This window comes from Tamandua tetradactyla, chromosome 19 (assembly GCF_023851605.1).
Source record: "Tamandua tetradactyla isolate mTamTet1 chromosome 19, mTamTet1.pri, whole genome shotgun sequence".
Taxonomy (NCBI): domain Eukaryota; kingdom Metazoa; phylum Chordata; class Mammalia; order Pilosa; family Myrmecophagidae; genus Tamandua; species Tamandua tetradactyla.
In genome coordinates, this window is record NC_135345.1 from 15,236,004 (window position 1) to 15,252,729 (window position 16,726).

Genomic DNA, 16,726 nt, shown 5'->3' on the forward strand with positions numbered 1-16,726 from the left:
CTTCTTTCATTAATGGCCACTTAGCCCCACACAGGCCTACCCCAGGCTTCAGGTGAGCTCACACATCCCCATCTGGAAAGAATATGTAGGTAGAACTTCCATTTGAACATAGAAAAGTACAAACCCTAGTGTATGTACATATAGTGGCCTGTGTAGGAAATGGGTCATTTGTAAACCAACACCTGTCACCTCCATGCACTATTACCTAACACTCCTTTTCAGGATCTATTCCTATGGCTTTCAGGTGACTCCAGTGAACCTAAATTTGGCTGTATCTTGAGTCATTTACTATGGGACTAGACCTTTCTCAGCGGTATCTCTCTAAGAGAGGAAATTGTGTGGATCCTAAGGGCTCCGTGCATACTTTGTGGTTAGTAAAAGGGTTTCTTTCGTTAGTGAATTGAACTCATCTCTTGATCTCCTTCTTTGTCATAGGCCTGCCAGGTTTCTTCAATGTGTGAACCAAGCCGAGGATCCATCTTGCAGTTCTAAGATATGAGCTGATTTACATGGTGGTTTTGGACCTTGATCCCTTGCAGTATTTACTGACATGCATGACTCAGGAGACATATTAATGAAGAGATGAAGATTTTGGAGGGTCCTTTGTCTTAATTTCAGGCCTGAACACTGAGTGTTTCCCCCAAAGTCTTAAAGTAATTTACATTGTCAGCATAAGTTTTTATTTGACCTCCTAATATTCAAGGAAAAAATAAGGATTTTATGAAGTTAGGATGAAAATTTTATTTTAAATTATTTCATTTTAATATTCATTTGATGGTTTTATGTTATTTGCCTATTAGTAACATCCTTTCTATTGAAAATAACCAGACCAAACTCCTCTTATTAGAACAGGCAGGTAACAAAAGGCAAATACCCAAATTATTCGGAAAGCGTTATGTTTCCAAATGAATGACCTTATCTCAGGAAATACGTTCCTATCCTTCCTACTGATAGTCTACCTATAAAATCCATGGTTATGAGTCATGCTGGAAAAAAGTATTCTGTAGGATATAACCTACGTGTTTTGGGTTGAAATGTGTCCCCTAAAAGATATGTTCAGGTCCCAACTTCACCCACCCCCACCCGATCCTGTGAATGTGACCTTATCTGAAAATCAGGTCTTTGAAAATGTGACTGGCTAAAATGAGAACAAACTGGATTAGGGTGGGTCTTAATCCAGTATGACTGGTGTCCTTATAAAAAGAGGGGAATTAGACATAGGAGAAAAAATGCCCTGTGACAACAAAGGTAGAGATTAAAGTGTTGCATCTATAAGTTTAGGAAAACCAAGGATTGCTGGCAAACAACAGAAGGTAGGAAGAGGCAGGGAAAGTTTCTCCCCCACAGACTTCAGAGGGAGCATGGTCCTTCCAACACCTTGATTTTGGACTTCTAGCCTCTAAAACCATGAGAAGATAAATTTCCATTGTGTTAAGCCACCCAATTAGCCACTGTGAACAAGTGCTTTACACTCATTGTTTCTAAGCCTTCCAACAGTCCTCTGACGATGGGGATATTGCCTCTCATTTGTTAGATGAGAAAGTGGAAGCTCAGAGAGGTTACATTGGCCCAAAGCCACACAGTTAGTTCAAGATAGAAGCTGCTTTTAAACACAGCTCTGTTCAACTCCACGGTACATGTGTTTTCTCTTTCTATGCCAGTGATACCAAACTTACAGTGCCTTATACTCTCTTTCAACAAATATGCACTGAATTAAATTGAATACCATTTCTGGAATCTGGGAATGAGATTTTGGGAGATGTTTCAAACATTTTTTCCCCTCCTTCCTCCTCCTCCTCATGCTTAATATGTTATGTAAACAGTGAACTGTTTAAAATATGTGCTCTTGGTCTTGACATTTTGTGTTTTAGCTCCATTTTTCTGATCAGTTTTGCTAAGGGTTTATCAATTTGTTTACTCTATTAATGAACTAACCTTGAGTTTTGTTGGCTTTCTCTATTTTGTTGATTTTTGCTCTTTTCTTTATTAACAGTTTTTCTTCCTTCTAATTGCTTTGGGTTTCCTTTTACAGATTCTTAGATGGAACCTTGGATTATTGATTTTTTTAGCCCATTTTCTTTACCTATACATACATTTAGAAGTATAAATTTTTCCCTGAATGCTGTTTTAGCTGCAACTTATATCTTACTAGATCTCTTTTTGTTATCATTTAGATCAAAGTATTTTCTAATTTCCATTGTTATTTAGAAATATTTTGCATAATTTCCAAACATTTTCCAGGTTTTTTATTTAATATGGTAAATGAAGAATTAATAAACTAATTTGAGACCCCTTCGGGGCCCCAGCTTGTTTTGTTGGAAATAGCATAACCTTTTGAGTCAGGCATTTCCGAGTTCATATTTTGTTGTCATTTTGTGATCTTCAGCAAAATACTTAAACACTCTGAACCTCAGCTTCCTTGTTTCCCAAATAAAGGATTAAAAATTTACCCCCATTAAAGTATGGAGAAGATTTACAGCTATGTCCAAAATTGACAGCTTAGCACAGTGCCTGGTGTTTAAGCAAGCAAGCACTCAATCAACGATAGCCCCTTCTACCTTCTCCTCATTGGTAATTTGAGCACAAACAGGTAGACAGCGAATGGCAGGTTTATGGGTAAAGTATGAAGTTTATGAACAATCAGTAGTTCCATAGAGAAGTCACTTACAAGAAGGACCCTCGGAGGAGTTGGTTTCAAGGTTTTCATACTGTACTGCAGAGGGTCCTGGGGTCTCATGGAGGTGGCTTGGGGACCAAGTGCTTTTTTCCTCTTGTACCACCTTCTGCATCTTCATTACCCTCCTGCCTCCTTTTTCTCTGTGGTTCCACTTTGGGTATCTTTGTCATTGACCATGCTGCCATCCTTGGCCCTAAGAATGTTCTGGCTTATACATATAAGTAGACCCCTCATATTCCTCTTCTTATAAGTGACTTCTCTATGGAATTACTGATTGCTTATAAACTTTATGCTTATTTACAAACTGGCTTTCTAACTTCCTCAGCTCACTATTTTACTACTACAGTGGTTCTTAATTTTGTAATGTTTGAGGCATGCTTTCAAATGCAGTTCTGGAATTTTAGGCTGTATGTATGAAAATCGTCTCAATATATGGCACTGTATTCAGTGGGTTTTTCTTCAGTTTTGCCTCACTTTTCACTGTTTGAGTAGAGCTGTGTCTGTACCCAATTGAAGTTATTAAATATTTTGGCAAAACACAGTATTTCTTTGATTTTGGCTTGTCATTTTATTTTTGTCTTTTAGCTCTTATTCCAGATGAGCCATGGTTCAAGGCCCAAAACTAAGGTTTGCTATTATGTGCTGCCTTGATCTCTGGGGAAAACAGTGAAAGCCTCAAATGGCCTAACCACAAATTCCTTGCCCTCTTTACTTCTGTGGATTAGGTCCCTGTATTAGTTAGGGTTCTATAAAGAAAGAGAATCAACAGGAAACATTCGCAAATATAAAATTTATAAAAGTGTCTCACATAACCATGGGAACGCAGTCCAAAATCCACAGGGCAGGCAGTGAAATCAACAATTCCAATGGAGGGTCTGGATGAACTCCATAAGAGAGGCTCACCGGCTGAAACAGGAAGAGAGCCTGTCTCTTCCGAATCCTCCTTAAAAGGCTTCCAGTGATTAGATTAAGCATTACTCATTGCAGAAGACACACCCCTTGGCCAATTACAAATGGAATCAGCTATGGATGCAGCTGACGTGATCATTATTTAATTCTATGAAATAGCCGCATTGCAACAGTCAGGCCAGCACTTGCCCAACCAGACAAACAGGTACCACCACTTGGCCAAGTTGACACATGGACCTGACCATGACAGTCCACCCATTGTCAACTTGGCAGCTATATATATATCACCTTAAATCATATCCAATTTCTAAATAAAAAACAATAAAACACACATTTTTTTCTTTCACCTAACAATACTCAACTGTCCTGCATATAACTGGAAACACATTAAATCTCTCCAGAATAGGGTTCAAATCCTTGGGTAATATTATTCATTCTTAAACTTGATATTTTACAACTTAAATAGTATAACATGAACAAAACAGCATTATAGTCCTTGTTTCTGCAACTGATCACATGGGCATAGTTCATATTTATCACTACCTTCTTCCACTACCCATTCCATGTTCCCTTTACCCCCAGCAAGCACTTCAGTTGGCCGTAGTTCTTTGCCTGGTGGGGTGACCCAAACCTTCATTCTTGAAGTTTCAGAGTCATTGGTAGTCCTTCCTGGATTGGGTTGTTGCAGTTTTTCATTGAATTGAATCACAGGGCATGGTAGTACTAAAAGATGCCCTAGGGGATCTCCTATATTCCAAGAAAACTCTTCTTTACCTCCATTGTGTAGTTTCAGTCCTATTTCCCCCTGATAGTCAGGGTCAATCACCCCAGCCAATAATGTAATTATTTTCTTGACTTGTTGATCCAGGGACGTGAGTAGCCCAAAGTGACCAGGTGGCAGTCTTAGATTCCAGTTCAATGGAATCATTGTCATTTCTCCTGGTGGCAGCACTCCCCCTTTTGGAACTAAAACCTGTAGACCAGAAAAGCTCAGTGTTGCAAGGACAGGAAGCAAAAATTTTCCTAGTGGATCACTAGGGTTAATAGTGAGTGGTAGCACTCCCATTCCACCCCTTGCTTCCTGGACCCATGGATCCTGGCTATGGGAGAAACAGCACCATACAATGGATGCTGATTCAGAGCATATACAGCTTCCTGGAGAACATTACCCCAGCTCTTCAAGGTATTGCCACCTAATTGGCACTGTAATTGAGTTTTCAAAATGCCATTCCACCGTTCTATCAATCCAGCTGCTTCTGGATGATGGGGATCATGTTAAGACCAGAGAATTCCATGAGCATGTGCCCATTCCTGCACTTCATTTGCTGTGAAGTGTGTTCCTTGATCAGAAGCAATGCTATGTGGAATACCATGATGATGGTGAGTCCATGCATAACCTCCATCCCTACCACCACGACCAACCACTTTGTTCATGAGCCCATTGGGCAATGACAGGAGTTGCTGGGGAAAGAGGTCAACTTGTGTTCACAGAATGGGTCATCTTATCCACTTGATTATTAAAACCTTCCTCTGCTGAAGTCACCCTCTGGTGAGCACTCACATGGGACACAAATATGTTCATGTTTTTAGCCCACTCAGAAAGGTCTATCTACATACTTCTTCCCCAGGTCTCTTTGTCACCAATTTTCCAATTATGGTCTTTCCAAGTCCCTGACCATCCTGCCAAATCATTAGCAATAGCCCATGAGTCAGCACATAAATGCACCTCTGACCAGTTCTTCTTCCAAGCAAAATGAACAGCCAGGTGCACTGCTTGAAGTTCTTCCCACTGGGAGGATTTCCCCTCACCACTGTCCTTCAAGGACACCCCAGAAAGGGGTTGTAGTGCTGCAGCTGTCCACTTTTGGGTAATACCTGCATATCATGTGGAACCATCTGTAAACCAGGCCCGAGTTTTCTCTTCCTCAGTCAATTCACTGTAAGAAACTCCCCAAGAGGCCATAGCTATGGTCTGAGAAAGAGAAAATAATGCAGCAGGAGTGGAGACCATAGGCATTTGGGCCACTTCCTCATGTAACTTACTTGTGCCTTCAGGACCTGCTCTGGCCCTATCTCGTATACACCATTTCCATTTTACAATAGAGTGCTACTGCGCACGCCCAACTTTATGACTTGGTGGGTCAGACAACACCCAGCTCATGATAGGCAATTCAGGTCTCATGGTAACTTGGTGGCCCATGGTTAAGGGTTCAGTCTCTGCTAAGGCCCAGTAGCAGGCCAAAAGTTGTTTCTCAAAAGGAGAGTAGTTATCTGCAGCAGATGGTAAGGCTTTGCTCCAAAATCCTAAGGGTCTGCATTGTGATTCTCCTATAGGGGTCTGCCAAAGGCTCCAGACAGCATCTCTATTTGCCACTGACACTTGCAGCACCATTGGATCTGCTGGATCATACAGCCCAAGTGGCCCAGCAGCTTGTACAGCAGCCGGGACCTGTCTCAGAGCTTCCTCTTGTTCAGGTCCCCACTCAAAATTAGCAGCTTTTCTAGTCGCTTGATAAATGGGCCAGAGTAGCACACCCAAATGAGGGATATGTTGTCGCCAAAATTCAAAGAGGCCAACTAGGCATTGTGCCTCTTTTTTGGTCATAGGAGGGACCAGATGAAGCAACTTATCCTTCATCTTAGAAGGGATATCTTGACATGCCCCATACCATTGGACACCTAGAAATTTCACTGAGGTGGAAGGCCCTTGTATTTTTGTTGGATTTATCTCCTATCCTCTGACATGCAAGTGCCTTACCAATAAGTCTTGAGTAGTTGCTACTTCTTGCTCACTAGGTCCAATCAACATGATATCGCCAATATAATGGACCAGTGTGATGCCTTGTGGGAGGGAGAAATGATCAAGGTCCCTGCCGACAAAATTATGACATATGGCTAGAGAGTTGATATACCCCTGAGGTAGGATAATGAAAAGTATATTGCTGACCTTGCCAGCTGAAAGCAAACTGTTTCTGGTGGTTTTTACTAACAGCTATTGAGAAAAAACACTTGCCAGATCAATAGCTCCATACCAGGTATCAGGGGATGTATTGATTTGCTCAAGCAATGGTATCAATACACATGTGGAAGAGTAGCTGCAATTGGAGTTACCACCTGGTTGAGCTTATGATAATCCACTGTCATCCCCCAAAACCCATCTGTTTTCTGCACAGGCCAAATTGGATAGTTTGAATGGGGATGCGGTGGGAATCACCACCCCTGCATCTTTCAAGTCCTTGAGAGTGGCAGTAATCTCTGCAATCCCTCCAGGAAGCTGGTATTGCTTCTGATTTACTATTTTTCTAGCTAGGGGCAGTTCTAGTGGCTTCTACTTGGCCTTTCCCACCATAATAGCCCTCACTACATGAGTTAGAGAGCCAGTGTGGGGATTCTTCCAGGTGCTGGGTATGTCTATTCCAATTATACATTCTGGAACTGGGGAAATAACTACAGAATGGGTCTGGGAGCCCACTGGACCCACAGTGAGATGGACCTGAGCTAAAACTCCATTGATCACCTGGCCTCCATAAGCCTCCACTCTGACTGGTGGACCAGAGTGATGTTTTGGGTCTCTTGGAATTAATGTCACTTCTGAACCAGTGTCTGATAATCCCCGAAATATCTGATGATTTCCTTTTCCCCAGTGCATAGTTACCATGGTAAAAGGCTGTCTGTCTCCTTGGGGAAGACTTGGAGGAAGGTTAACAGTATAAATTTGTGGCAGTGTAACAGGGTTCTCCCCAAAAGGAACCTGGCCTTCCTTCATTCAAGGGGCTCTGGGTCTGTAAACTGTCTCAAGTCTGAAGATTGATTAAGGGACCATGACTCTCCATTTTTGTAATTCAGGTTAGACTTCTGTTCACTTGACCTAGAACTCTTTTGTTTATATAGCTCGAACAAGAATTTAGTAGACTGTCTAGCTATTGTATTTCTAGGTACCCCATGATTTACTAACCAATGCCACAAATCTCTGCAACTCATATGATTTTGATGCCTCTTTTGAGTTTGCTTTCTATTATAATAGACACTTCTACCCTGTCTTTGCTGATTAAGTCCTGCCATGTGGCTTCTGCCAACTTAGTGCCAACAACTTCTGCATCCTCATTGTGTTTAAAGATTCCAGCCCAGTGACAGCAGTTCCTACAGTAATATCTGACCTACAGAGAAGTGCAACCACACAGCTCTTCAGGGATGATGGCGCTAGTCTCACAAATTTATTTCTCACTGTTCTGGTAAAAGGTGCATCTTCTGGACATTCCTGGAGTGTAAGGGCAGGCTTTGCATAATAAATCCACTCTAACATTCCAATCTCTCTAAGCCTCTGGATCCCTTCATCTACATTATACCAGGGAAGTTCTGGCATTTCAAACTCAGGTAAGGTCAGCCACCTTTTGATGCAAGTTTCAACCAACCATCCAAACAAACTGTTAATACCTTTTCTAACCCCTCAAGCTATAACACTGAATGCAGAATCTCGGCTTAGTGGGCCCATATCAATAAATTCTGCCTGATCCAGCCTTATATTCCTTCCACCATTATCCCACACCCTTAAAATCCATTGCCACACATATTCCCCTGATTTCTGTCTATATAAATTGGAAAACTCACACAGTTCTTTTGGAGTATAACGGACCTCCTCATGTGTGATACTTTGTACCTCACCTTTAGGGGCCTGTTGGGACTTTAGCCTAGTTTTGGTCTGAAAGAAATGAGGGGTGGTGGGGGTGAGTCATGAAAAGAATTAGAACTATCTTCCAAGCCATTTGCTTCAGGGCCTTCATTTGCAGTTTCATCTGGTGAAACAGGATTAATCACTCTATGACTAATACCTTCAGGAGGAGGTTGAGTGGCCAACTCCTCAAGGCAGACTGGAAGTGGGGTTGCTATGCTCTCAGGGCAGATTATTACAGGGTTATCTAGAGAAGATTCAGCATGACCTAGGGTTTCAACCTCACCCTCGACATCATTATCTATCCATATGTCGCCATCTCACTTTTCAGGGTCCCACTCCTTTCCAATCAATGCCCTCACTTTAACAGCTGACACCATGCAACATTGCGATTTCAGCTTACATTGTAAAGCTGCTACTCTAGCAATAAAATTCTGAGTCTGATTTTCAGAGATCTCAAGTCTACAGCTACAGGAAATAAGATTTTCCTTCAGGATACTCATAGAAACTTCTGCATCTGTCAGACGGCTCTTAAGCGTCTCGTATGTTCTTACTCATTCCTCTTTGTCCTCAGGACATCAAAGAAGGAAGAGAGTTGTTTACTTTCCAGTAAGAATCTCAGCTTGGGAATCATGACCATGACACAGCTTTGTTTTCTATTAAGAAAACTCACCTTGTAACCTTCCAGGAGCCTAACATGATGGCATAGCAAAATGTGTGATATTTAATACACTACCTAAATGTGAAATGTGAATTTAAAAAGTTAATGAAAAATTCAGGCCTGAAGAGGGGAGAAAATTCATAGATATTGTACCAGGCATTTGACATATCAACCCATCCATATATCTCAGCTGCAACCACAGAAAACAACACTGGCTGAAAATAAATTTTCTAAAGGGTATTAGCAGTTTATAGATTCTCTTGAGGGCAAGTAAAATAGTTCAGGAGCCATCTAACCTAGGACGACACCCCAAAGCACTTCCCAGGCTAGTCAAGTAGAAAAGTCTCTGATTGTCCTGTTGACCTTCCATTGTTATGTTGTCACTGCTTGAAAATTATACAGCTATTTCCAGGAAGAGAAGAAACCAAAATGGGTGGTAGGTAGCATGTGGCAGATGGGGCCTGCTTCTTTCCTCACTGGTTTCAGATTCACGCTTGCACAATCCATCTGGTACAGTTGCCTTGATACTTGTGAATGGCTTGGAATAGAGCACAGTTTCTCTATCTGTAAAATAGGGGTATAATTGTGCCAACCTCTTTGGGTGTTTTTTAAGCATTAAGCTAAATGATATAAGTAAAATGCTTAGACCAGTACTTACTTCATATTAAGAGCTCGATGGTTTTTTTTTTTGCAAGGGCAGGCACCAGGAATCGAACCCAGGTCTCCTGCATGACAGGTGAGAATTCTGCCACTGAGCCACTGTCACACTGCCCAATGTTAGTTTTTGAAATTAAAACAAAAAAGGTTTTTAATGTTGGATCTTATTTTTGTTTTGAAGGAAATATTTTCACAAACTGACTTGATTTAGAAGCTGAGATACTGAGTCCCTTTGGGCAATGGAGAAGAAAGTAGCGAGTGGCTATCCTGCTAAAGGTAGGGTCACCCGAAATCTCCCATGAGCTTTGAATCACTGTCCCAGGTACCACCTGAGGGGAATGTGTCAGGCCTCCTGAGACCTTTCCCTAAACTGGTTCTCATCCCAAGCTGGGTTGTAACAAAAGGTGCTGTCTTAGTTTGCCAGAGTTGCTAAGACAAATACCATGATATGGGCTCAGTTAAACAACAGGAAGTTACTGGCTTACAGTTTTGGAGGCTAGAAATCCAAAACCAGGTCATTGGCAAGGCCACACTTTCTCCTCAAAGTCTGCGGTCTTCTGGTGCTGGTTTGCTGTACTCCTCAGGATTTCTCGGTTCTCATCTCTGCCTCCCATCACATGGCATTGTTTTTCTCCTTAGTTGTCTGCTGTCCTGGTTTCCTCAAACTTCGGGCTTCTTCTTGTGACTTCTCTCTATAAGGCCTCCAGCAACTTGGATCAAGGCCCATCCTGACTCAGTTGGCCATACCTAATTAGGATTTTAGGAGATCCTATTCACCAGTGCGTCCATACCTTAACCGATAATAACATCTTCTTAGGATCCTGTTTACAATGGGCTCACACCCACAGGAATGTAGATTAAGATTAAGAACATGTCTTTTGTTGGGCACATGATTCAGTCTACCAGAGGTGCCATCAGGAACCTGCCAAATCCAAAAATTTAAAATTCATAGTTTGCAATCTCTAAAGTGACCAAGAGTTCAACAACCTCCTCTGGCATTGTGATAGCCCCCATCCAAGTCCCCACTCTCCTAACTGGGAGCGTACTACCCTGGTGATAATAGAGGTATGCAGCAGTCCTTGGTATAATGAAATCAAGAGACAAATGAGCTGGAAGTAGAAGTTCTCTCCCTGTGCTGTAATGAACTGAAAGAACATTGGAAAGGAATAAGAGCTAAGTAGAAAAGGGGAGAACTAGCCCATGCCAAGAACAAATCTCCCTTTGTGAATAATGCTTAATAATCAGTTCAGTTTTCACAGGGTTGCCTTCCAAAAGTAGTTTCCCTGAATGGGTGAATAACTAGATCCAACTTGGCTGGTGGAGGAAAGAGGCCCTTTTGAGAGCCAGAATCCCTGATTATTCTTAGTGGCTCACAGTCTTTTGATTTTGTCTGGCCTTGAGCCATGGAGTCATGAGCTTCTCAAAAATGGAGCTTGCTTGAACTGTGAGATGGGAGAAAGGAGCACCTGGGGAAGAATTAGGTGTCCTCTCTGCTGCTAGCCTTCTGGAACATGGACATAAGTCACTGTGTCTGTGCCAGCGGATGGAATTGTTGTAAAGTGTTGTTTTTAAAGTGTCACCCAATGACCATAAATACGTCAAATACTTTGCCAATAAAAATAGCAAAATAGACATTTCTGTAAACAGTTTATTGCAGAATCATGAAAGAATCATGGTACATTTTGGCTGGAAATCAGTGGTTCAACTTCTTTTCTTTACAAGTGAGGAATCCTCCTCCTGGTGGGTGGTGGGGGATAGATGTGAAATTGTAGGCAGTTGCTGGGAAGCAAAAAATTTCCTCACTCTTTGTCTCCCTTTCATATAGTTGTGTGTGTGTGTGTGTGTGTGTGTGTGTGTGTAATAGTATCCCTGCACTCCTCTTCCCATTTTTAACTAGGAACATGGCTGTCCAGCCAAAGACTACATTTCTCAGTTCCGCATTTGGCTCTGCATTTGGGATGTAAGTGCACATGATTAACACAAGTGCCTGGTCATCTTAAAGACAAAGCCACTTGCCCAGGATTTCCTCCCCACCTTCTTCCCTTTGCTGAGAAACAGTGCAACTTCATCAGTAGCCTTGAACCAAGAGATGGAGCACAGAGATTGACGGTGACGTAAATCTGAATGATCACAGAGAAGACACTTGACCGCACCTCCCCAGACCCTTCTCTCATTTTTGGACTGTAAGGTGACAGGTAACTAAATTTCTGCCTTTTCTATGTGACTGTTTTCGAGGACTCTTTGCTAAAACATTTTAACTTGAACTCTAAGCTAGCTCAAGCTTCACCTACACTCAGCTTTTCAGACAACTGATGGACCATTGGGCTTTGGGAAAAAAAAATCAGTGTAGATTAATAGCTAATGTGGATGTATCAAAATGTAATTTTTACATGTTAAATATTTCAAAGTTTGGAAGGAAAATCAAGGCAAAAATGGTTTCTTTCAACATGGTAATTGTTTATTTAACCTACCTGAATTTTCAAAACTTTCCAAAAAGGTTTAGCCCAGGAGAGCAGGTCAAGTTAGTGAGGTGGGGTTTGTGGATGAACTGAAGTTTCAACCTAGAGGGCTAGAGAAGGTTTAGCTGAGCATTCATGAAAAGAAGAGAGAATAAGTGTTTTGGTTTGCTAAAGCTGCTGGAATGCAATGTGCCAGAAATGGTTTGGTTTTTACAGTGGGGATTTATTCGTTTATAAATTTAAAGTTCTTAGGCCATAAAAATGTCATTATCAAATCATGAACAGGATAATACCTGGACACTGAAGAAGGGCTGCTGGCACCCGGGACACCTCTGTCACATGGTGTAGTAGTTAAGTTCAGGTGTCAGCTTGGCCAGGTGATGGTCATCATGTATCTATGGCCGAGTACATCTGCGGTAGGCTAAGGAAAGTACGTTTTGCAATGGGTGCTGTTTAATTTAATTAGCTGAGGCTTAAAAGAGAGAGGTCAGAAGAGAGCTCAGCTGCTCTGCACATCTCAGCACAATTCAGCTCAGAACTCTGAGCTAACTCAGACTCTAACCTTTGGAGTTGCAAAAAGGAATCAGCCCAGCAGCCAGGAGGGAAGGCCAACAGGGATCGTTGTGTGCCTTCCCATGCGACAGAGAAAGCCAGAGGAAAACCATGCCTTTCCCCCAAAGAACTGCAAATTGTAACTAAATAAATCCCCTTTATAAAAGCCAGTCCATCTCTGGTGTATTGTCTTCCTAACAGCCCCAGCAAAGTAAAACACATGGGAAGGCACATGGCCTACATCTGCTGGTCCTTCACTCCTGGGTTCCATTGCTTTCAGCCTCTGATTTGGAGGTTTTCTCTCTGAGCTTCTGTTGGTCCTCTCTTAGCATCTCTGGGGCATTTCACTCCAAGCTCTCTCTGCACTCTCTCTGGGTATTTCTCTCTCTATCACCTCCTGTTTTTGTCTTTTATCCTCTTATAAAGGACTCCAGTAAAGGATATGACCCACCTTGAATTGGGTGGGTCACATCTCAGTTGGAACAATCTAATCAGAAGGAAAGACCTACCACAATAGGTCTGTACCCACAAGAAAGGCTTGAAAGAACATGACCTGTTCTGGAATATATAAACTGTACAACAAGGGACTGAGGCAGCCTGGGATGCAAGGGCAGAACTTGAACAGCCACCCATGCATGCATCAAATATCTTCTGTGGGCCTACTATGTGCCAGGCCGTGTGCTAGGAAAGGGCTGAGAATATAACACCTCTGCCTTCCAAGAACTCAAGGTCCCTGTGGAAACTGATTACTTTGAGGTCCTATCTCAAGACCAAAGAGGACAAGACTATGAAGCTGGCCAAGGCTTCTCAATGGTGCCTGAGGACATTTCTAAGGACCACTCCCTCCTTTTCCCCATCCTGACCCATCTTCACCCAAAGTCTCCGTTCCCTGAGGGTAGAGGCATGGTCTGTTTTATTATTGTTGTGTCCTCATCTGTGGACAAATAATAGAAGCTCATAAACCTTTGCCCTCTGAACTCCTATCTCCATGTTGACTTTTTTTGAACCTTGCTTCTTTCTGCACCTCAGCTCCCTTTTTCAGACTCTGGTTTCATTGATCACACCCATTTCTGCATTAAATAATTGATTTATTGATTATCATTCAACTTGCCAGTGATTGATTCTTTACTAGGTTCTAGGTGCTGGAGACAACTCTGCCATGAACTAGCTGTGTGACATTTAGTAGGTCATTTCACACTCACTGTTTCTTGGTGTGTAAAATGGGAGGAGTGACACCCCTCTCCCAGGTTTGTTGCAAAGATCTTGCAGTAACACAGTACATGGAAAGCACCTAGAATGGTGCCTGGTGTTTGGGATTTGCTCAAGAACTTGTCATTAAATTTGCATTTATTACTGGCTTCTGCTATCAAAGCAACACTCACTCCCCATGGATTGTAATGGGTTGTTGCTCAGTGGGAAGGTAATCCTCCACCCAAATACCCTGGATGATTTGTATATATAAGGTGTTTGTGTCTCAGATATCTATAACCCAGAGACTCCTTTCCACTATTAAAAAAGAAAACAAAAGAAACATCTAACCCTTGGTAGTTTGAGATATTACTCAACTTGAGCCAGATATCTGATTATGCTGGTAAATGCATCTTGTGTTGTGGTTGCGAACCTGTAGTAATCATTGAGTTTTTACAGTATTCGATCTTATATCAGGGAGTTTTACAAGGAAAGTCATTAATATTTAAATGCATTTGCAGAAAATTGTGTCTTTGAGTTACACAACATGGGTGTCACCTGATTTTCGAGAGAGTCAGGAAAAGCAAGACCAAGTTTCAAACTTGAGAAAGGGACTTGGTCTTTTTTGTTTTCTGAGTCATTAAAGGAACTTCTGGGGGGTGGGGGGGGGGGAGTTATTGGATCTGCTGCAAATACTGGCAATTGATATGGAAAGGCAGCAGGTCAGTTCTTCTGCATACTCTATTTATCTGTTTCATTTCTTGACTGAAGGGAGATGACTTGTGGCTATATCTCAACAAAAACAAGTTGGTTGAAAACCTAGAAAAGGAGAGGCTGAATTTGCTAAACATATGAATCAAGTGGATGGGGATTTTAGGTATGAGAACATTCTGGAAAATTAAAAGTGCCAAACAAAATAAAGTGCTAACACAATTTTCTCAAATTCAAGATGCTTTTTTCATTTCATAGTTCACATTTCAAAAATTGGGAGTATTTTAAAATTTACTTGTTTTTTTCCCCCCTGGAAAACTAAACTATCATTTTGCTGAGGGCTCATCTCATGTTGACTACTTACAACAGAGGAGATGAATTATTTTAAATTCTGATATCCCAGTTCTTCTCACTTTTATCCAAGTCAAGAAAAGCTCAAGTGTTCAGTTTAGTGATTATGAAAACCTATCAGCTCCAGATGAAAGGAAAAACAAAACATAATCTTCATAGCTTGGTAAAAGAAACGATATAGCAGATAATAATCAGATATAGGGGAGAGGAATAATGATGCCATCATTTCATACCAGGTGTAGAGTTCATTCACAAGAATTATTTTTATTTAGTCCCTTCTGTGTTTCAGGTGGTAGGTGAGGCATGTGTCAAATCCAGTAACTTGTTTGCAGCTTAAACTTCCTGATTGGAAGATGTTTCACCCAAAGAGAGAAACTCTCTTAGCAAGGGACTTACTGATAGCACACCCAAGAAAAAGGTCTCATGACGTAGAAATTTTTTAATGGCAAAATGGAAATGTTAACTTTGAAAACTTAGCAAATATTATACTATTATTATTATTATTATTACTAATTATCACATGATAATTATTTAATAATGTTCCTGTTCAGGTGTCCTGAGAAATAATACCTGACCCAGAAATGGCATAAAGGGAGCAGGAGTCTGGCTTCTGACTGAGAATTCTCCGTGTGATTTTCCAGGCCTGACCACAGACCATTATAAAGGCTTTACCTTGCCGGCGTCATGGAGGAAAGCTGCCCTCCCCACACCTGACTTGGTGCACAGCTGGTGCCTCCACTAAAGGGAGTCACAGTCAAGGACTTCAAGCTCATCCCGTCATGCTCTTATCCCTATCTGCCTTCCAGATCCAAGATTTCCTTATGTCTCTGCTGAGAGCTCCTTATGTGGGAAGGAGGAGACCTGCAAGACTCTTTTCCCACTCTGCCTCCGTGCTCGGTACTCTCCCACTCGTAGCCCCTCCCCTCCTCTCTATGGGTCAATAATAGTGGGGATAAGGGGCATGGGAGGATGTGAGTTTTCTTTTTCCTTTTTTTTTATTTCTTTTCTGGAGTAATATAAAGTGTTCTAAAGTTGATCAGGGGGATGTACCTATAACCATGTAATGATACTGTGAGCCACTGGTTGTATACTTTGGATGGTTTGCGTGGTGTGTGAATATATCTCTATAAAACTGCATTAAAGGAGAAAAACAGAATATGTAATGAAAATCTGTAGTAAATATTTAGGGTAAATAAAACAGCACACTTGGCAAAAAAAGAGCCCAAGCATATGCTGAAGTACAGATGATCACATTTGGGAGAGTGGCCCATTTATCTACTTACCAGTTGTGCAAAGTAGAGCTTCCCATCTGCCTGCCACAAACCTGGCTTCAACTGTTGCTCTGCATGCTCTTGAAATTCAGGGGATTAAATATGTGACTATGAGCTCTGATTTGAGGAGCTGCTGTTCATGTGGATACTCATTTCAGACTCCACATTTCAACTGCTCCTCCTTACAGATTCCCTACCCTGGTGTCTGCCCGCTACTAACTTCTAGTCAGCTCCCAGAATTCCTTCCTGCCTTCAGGTGCGTCTCCTTTGTTTTACTCCTTGACCTCTCTCTCTCTCAATTCCACATCCAATCCAACAGGAAATCCCATTCACTTTACCTACAAAATATATCCAGCGTCTGACCACATCTCACCACCTTGGTAAGGCCTCCCACATCCTCACCCGGATTCTTCCAGAGCCTCCCACTCCTACCTCCTTGCAGCCTCTTCTCCCTGGAGCAGCGAGAGTGGTCCTTTTCAAATGTGAAGCAGACCTTGTCATTTCCCAACTCAGTACCCTCCAGTGACCTCCCAGCTCCCATAGAGCAAACACAAAAGTCTCCACCTCCCCCCATATCTCTCTGACTCCTCTCCCCTTGCTCGCCGTCCCCCCACACTGGCC

At 41.9% G+C, this 16,726-nt stretch overlaps 1 protein-coding gene across 1 annotated transcript in view; it reads left to right on the forward strand.

The window, feature by feature from the left end:
• Positions 1-3,274, forward strand: part of CD38 (CD38 molecule) — a 47,076-nt gene extending 43,802 nt beyond the window's left edge. The window contains exon 9 of the mRNA XM_077136458.1: positions 436-3,274. Within this exon, the coding sequence (XP_076992573.1) occupies positions 436-499 (64 nt within the window). The 3' untranslated portion in view covers positions 500-3,274. The remainder of the gene's footprint in view (positions 1-435) is intronic.
• The last annotated feature ends 13,452 nt before the right edge of the window (positions 3,275-16,726 follow it).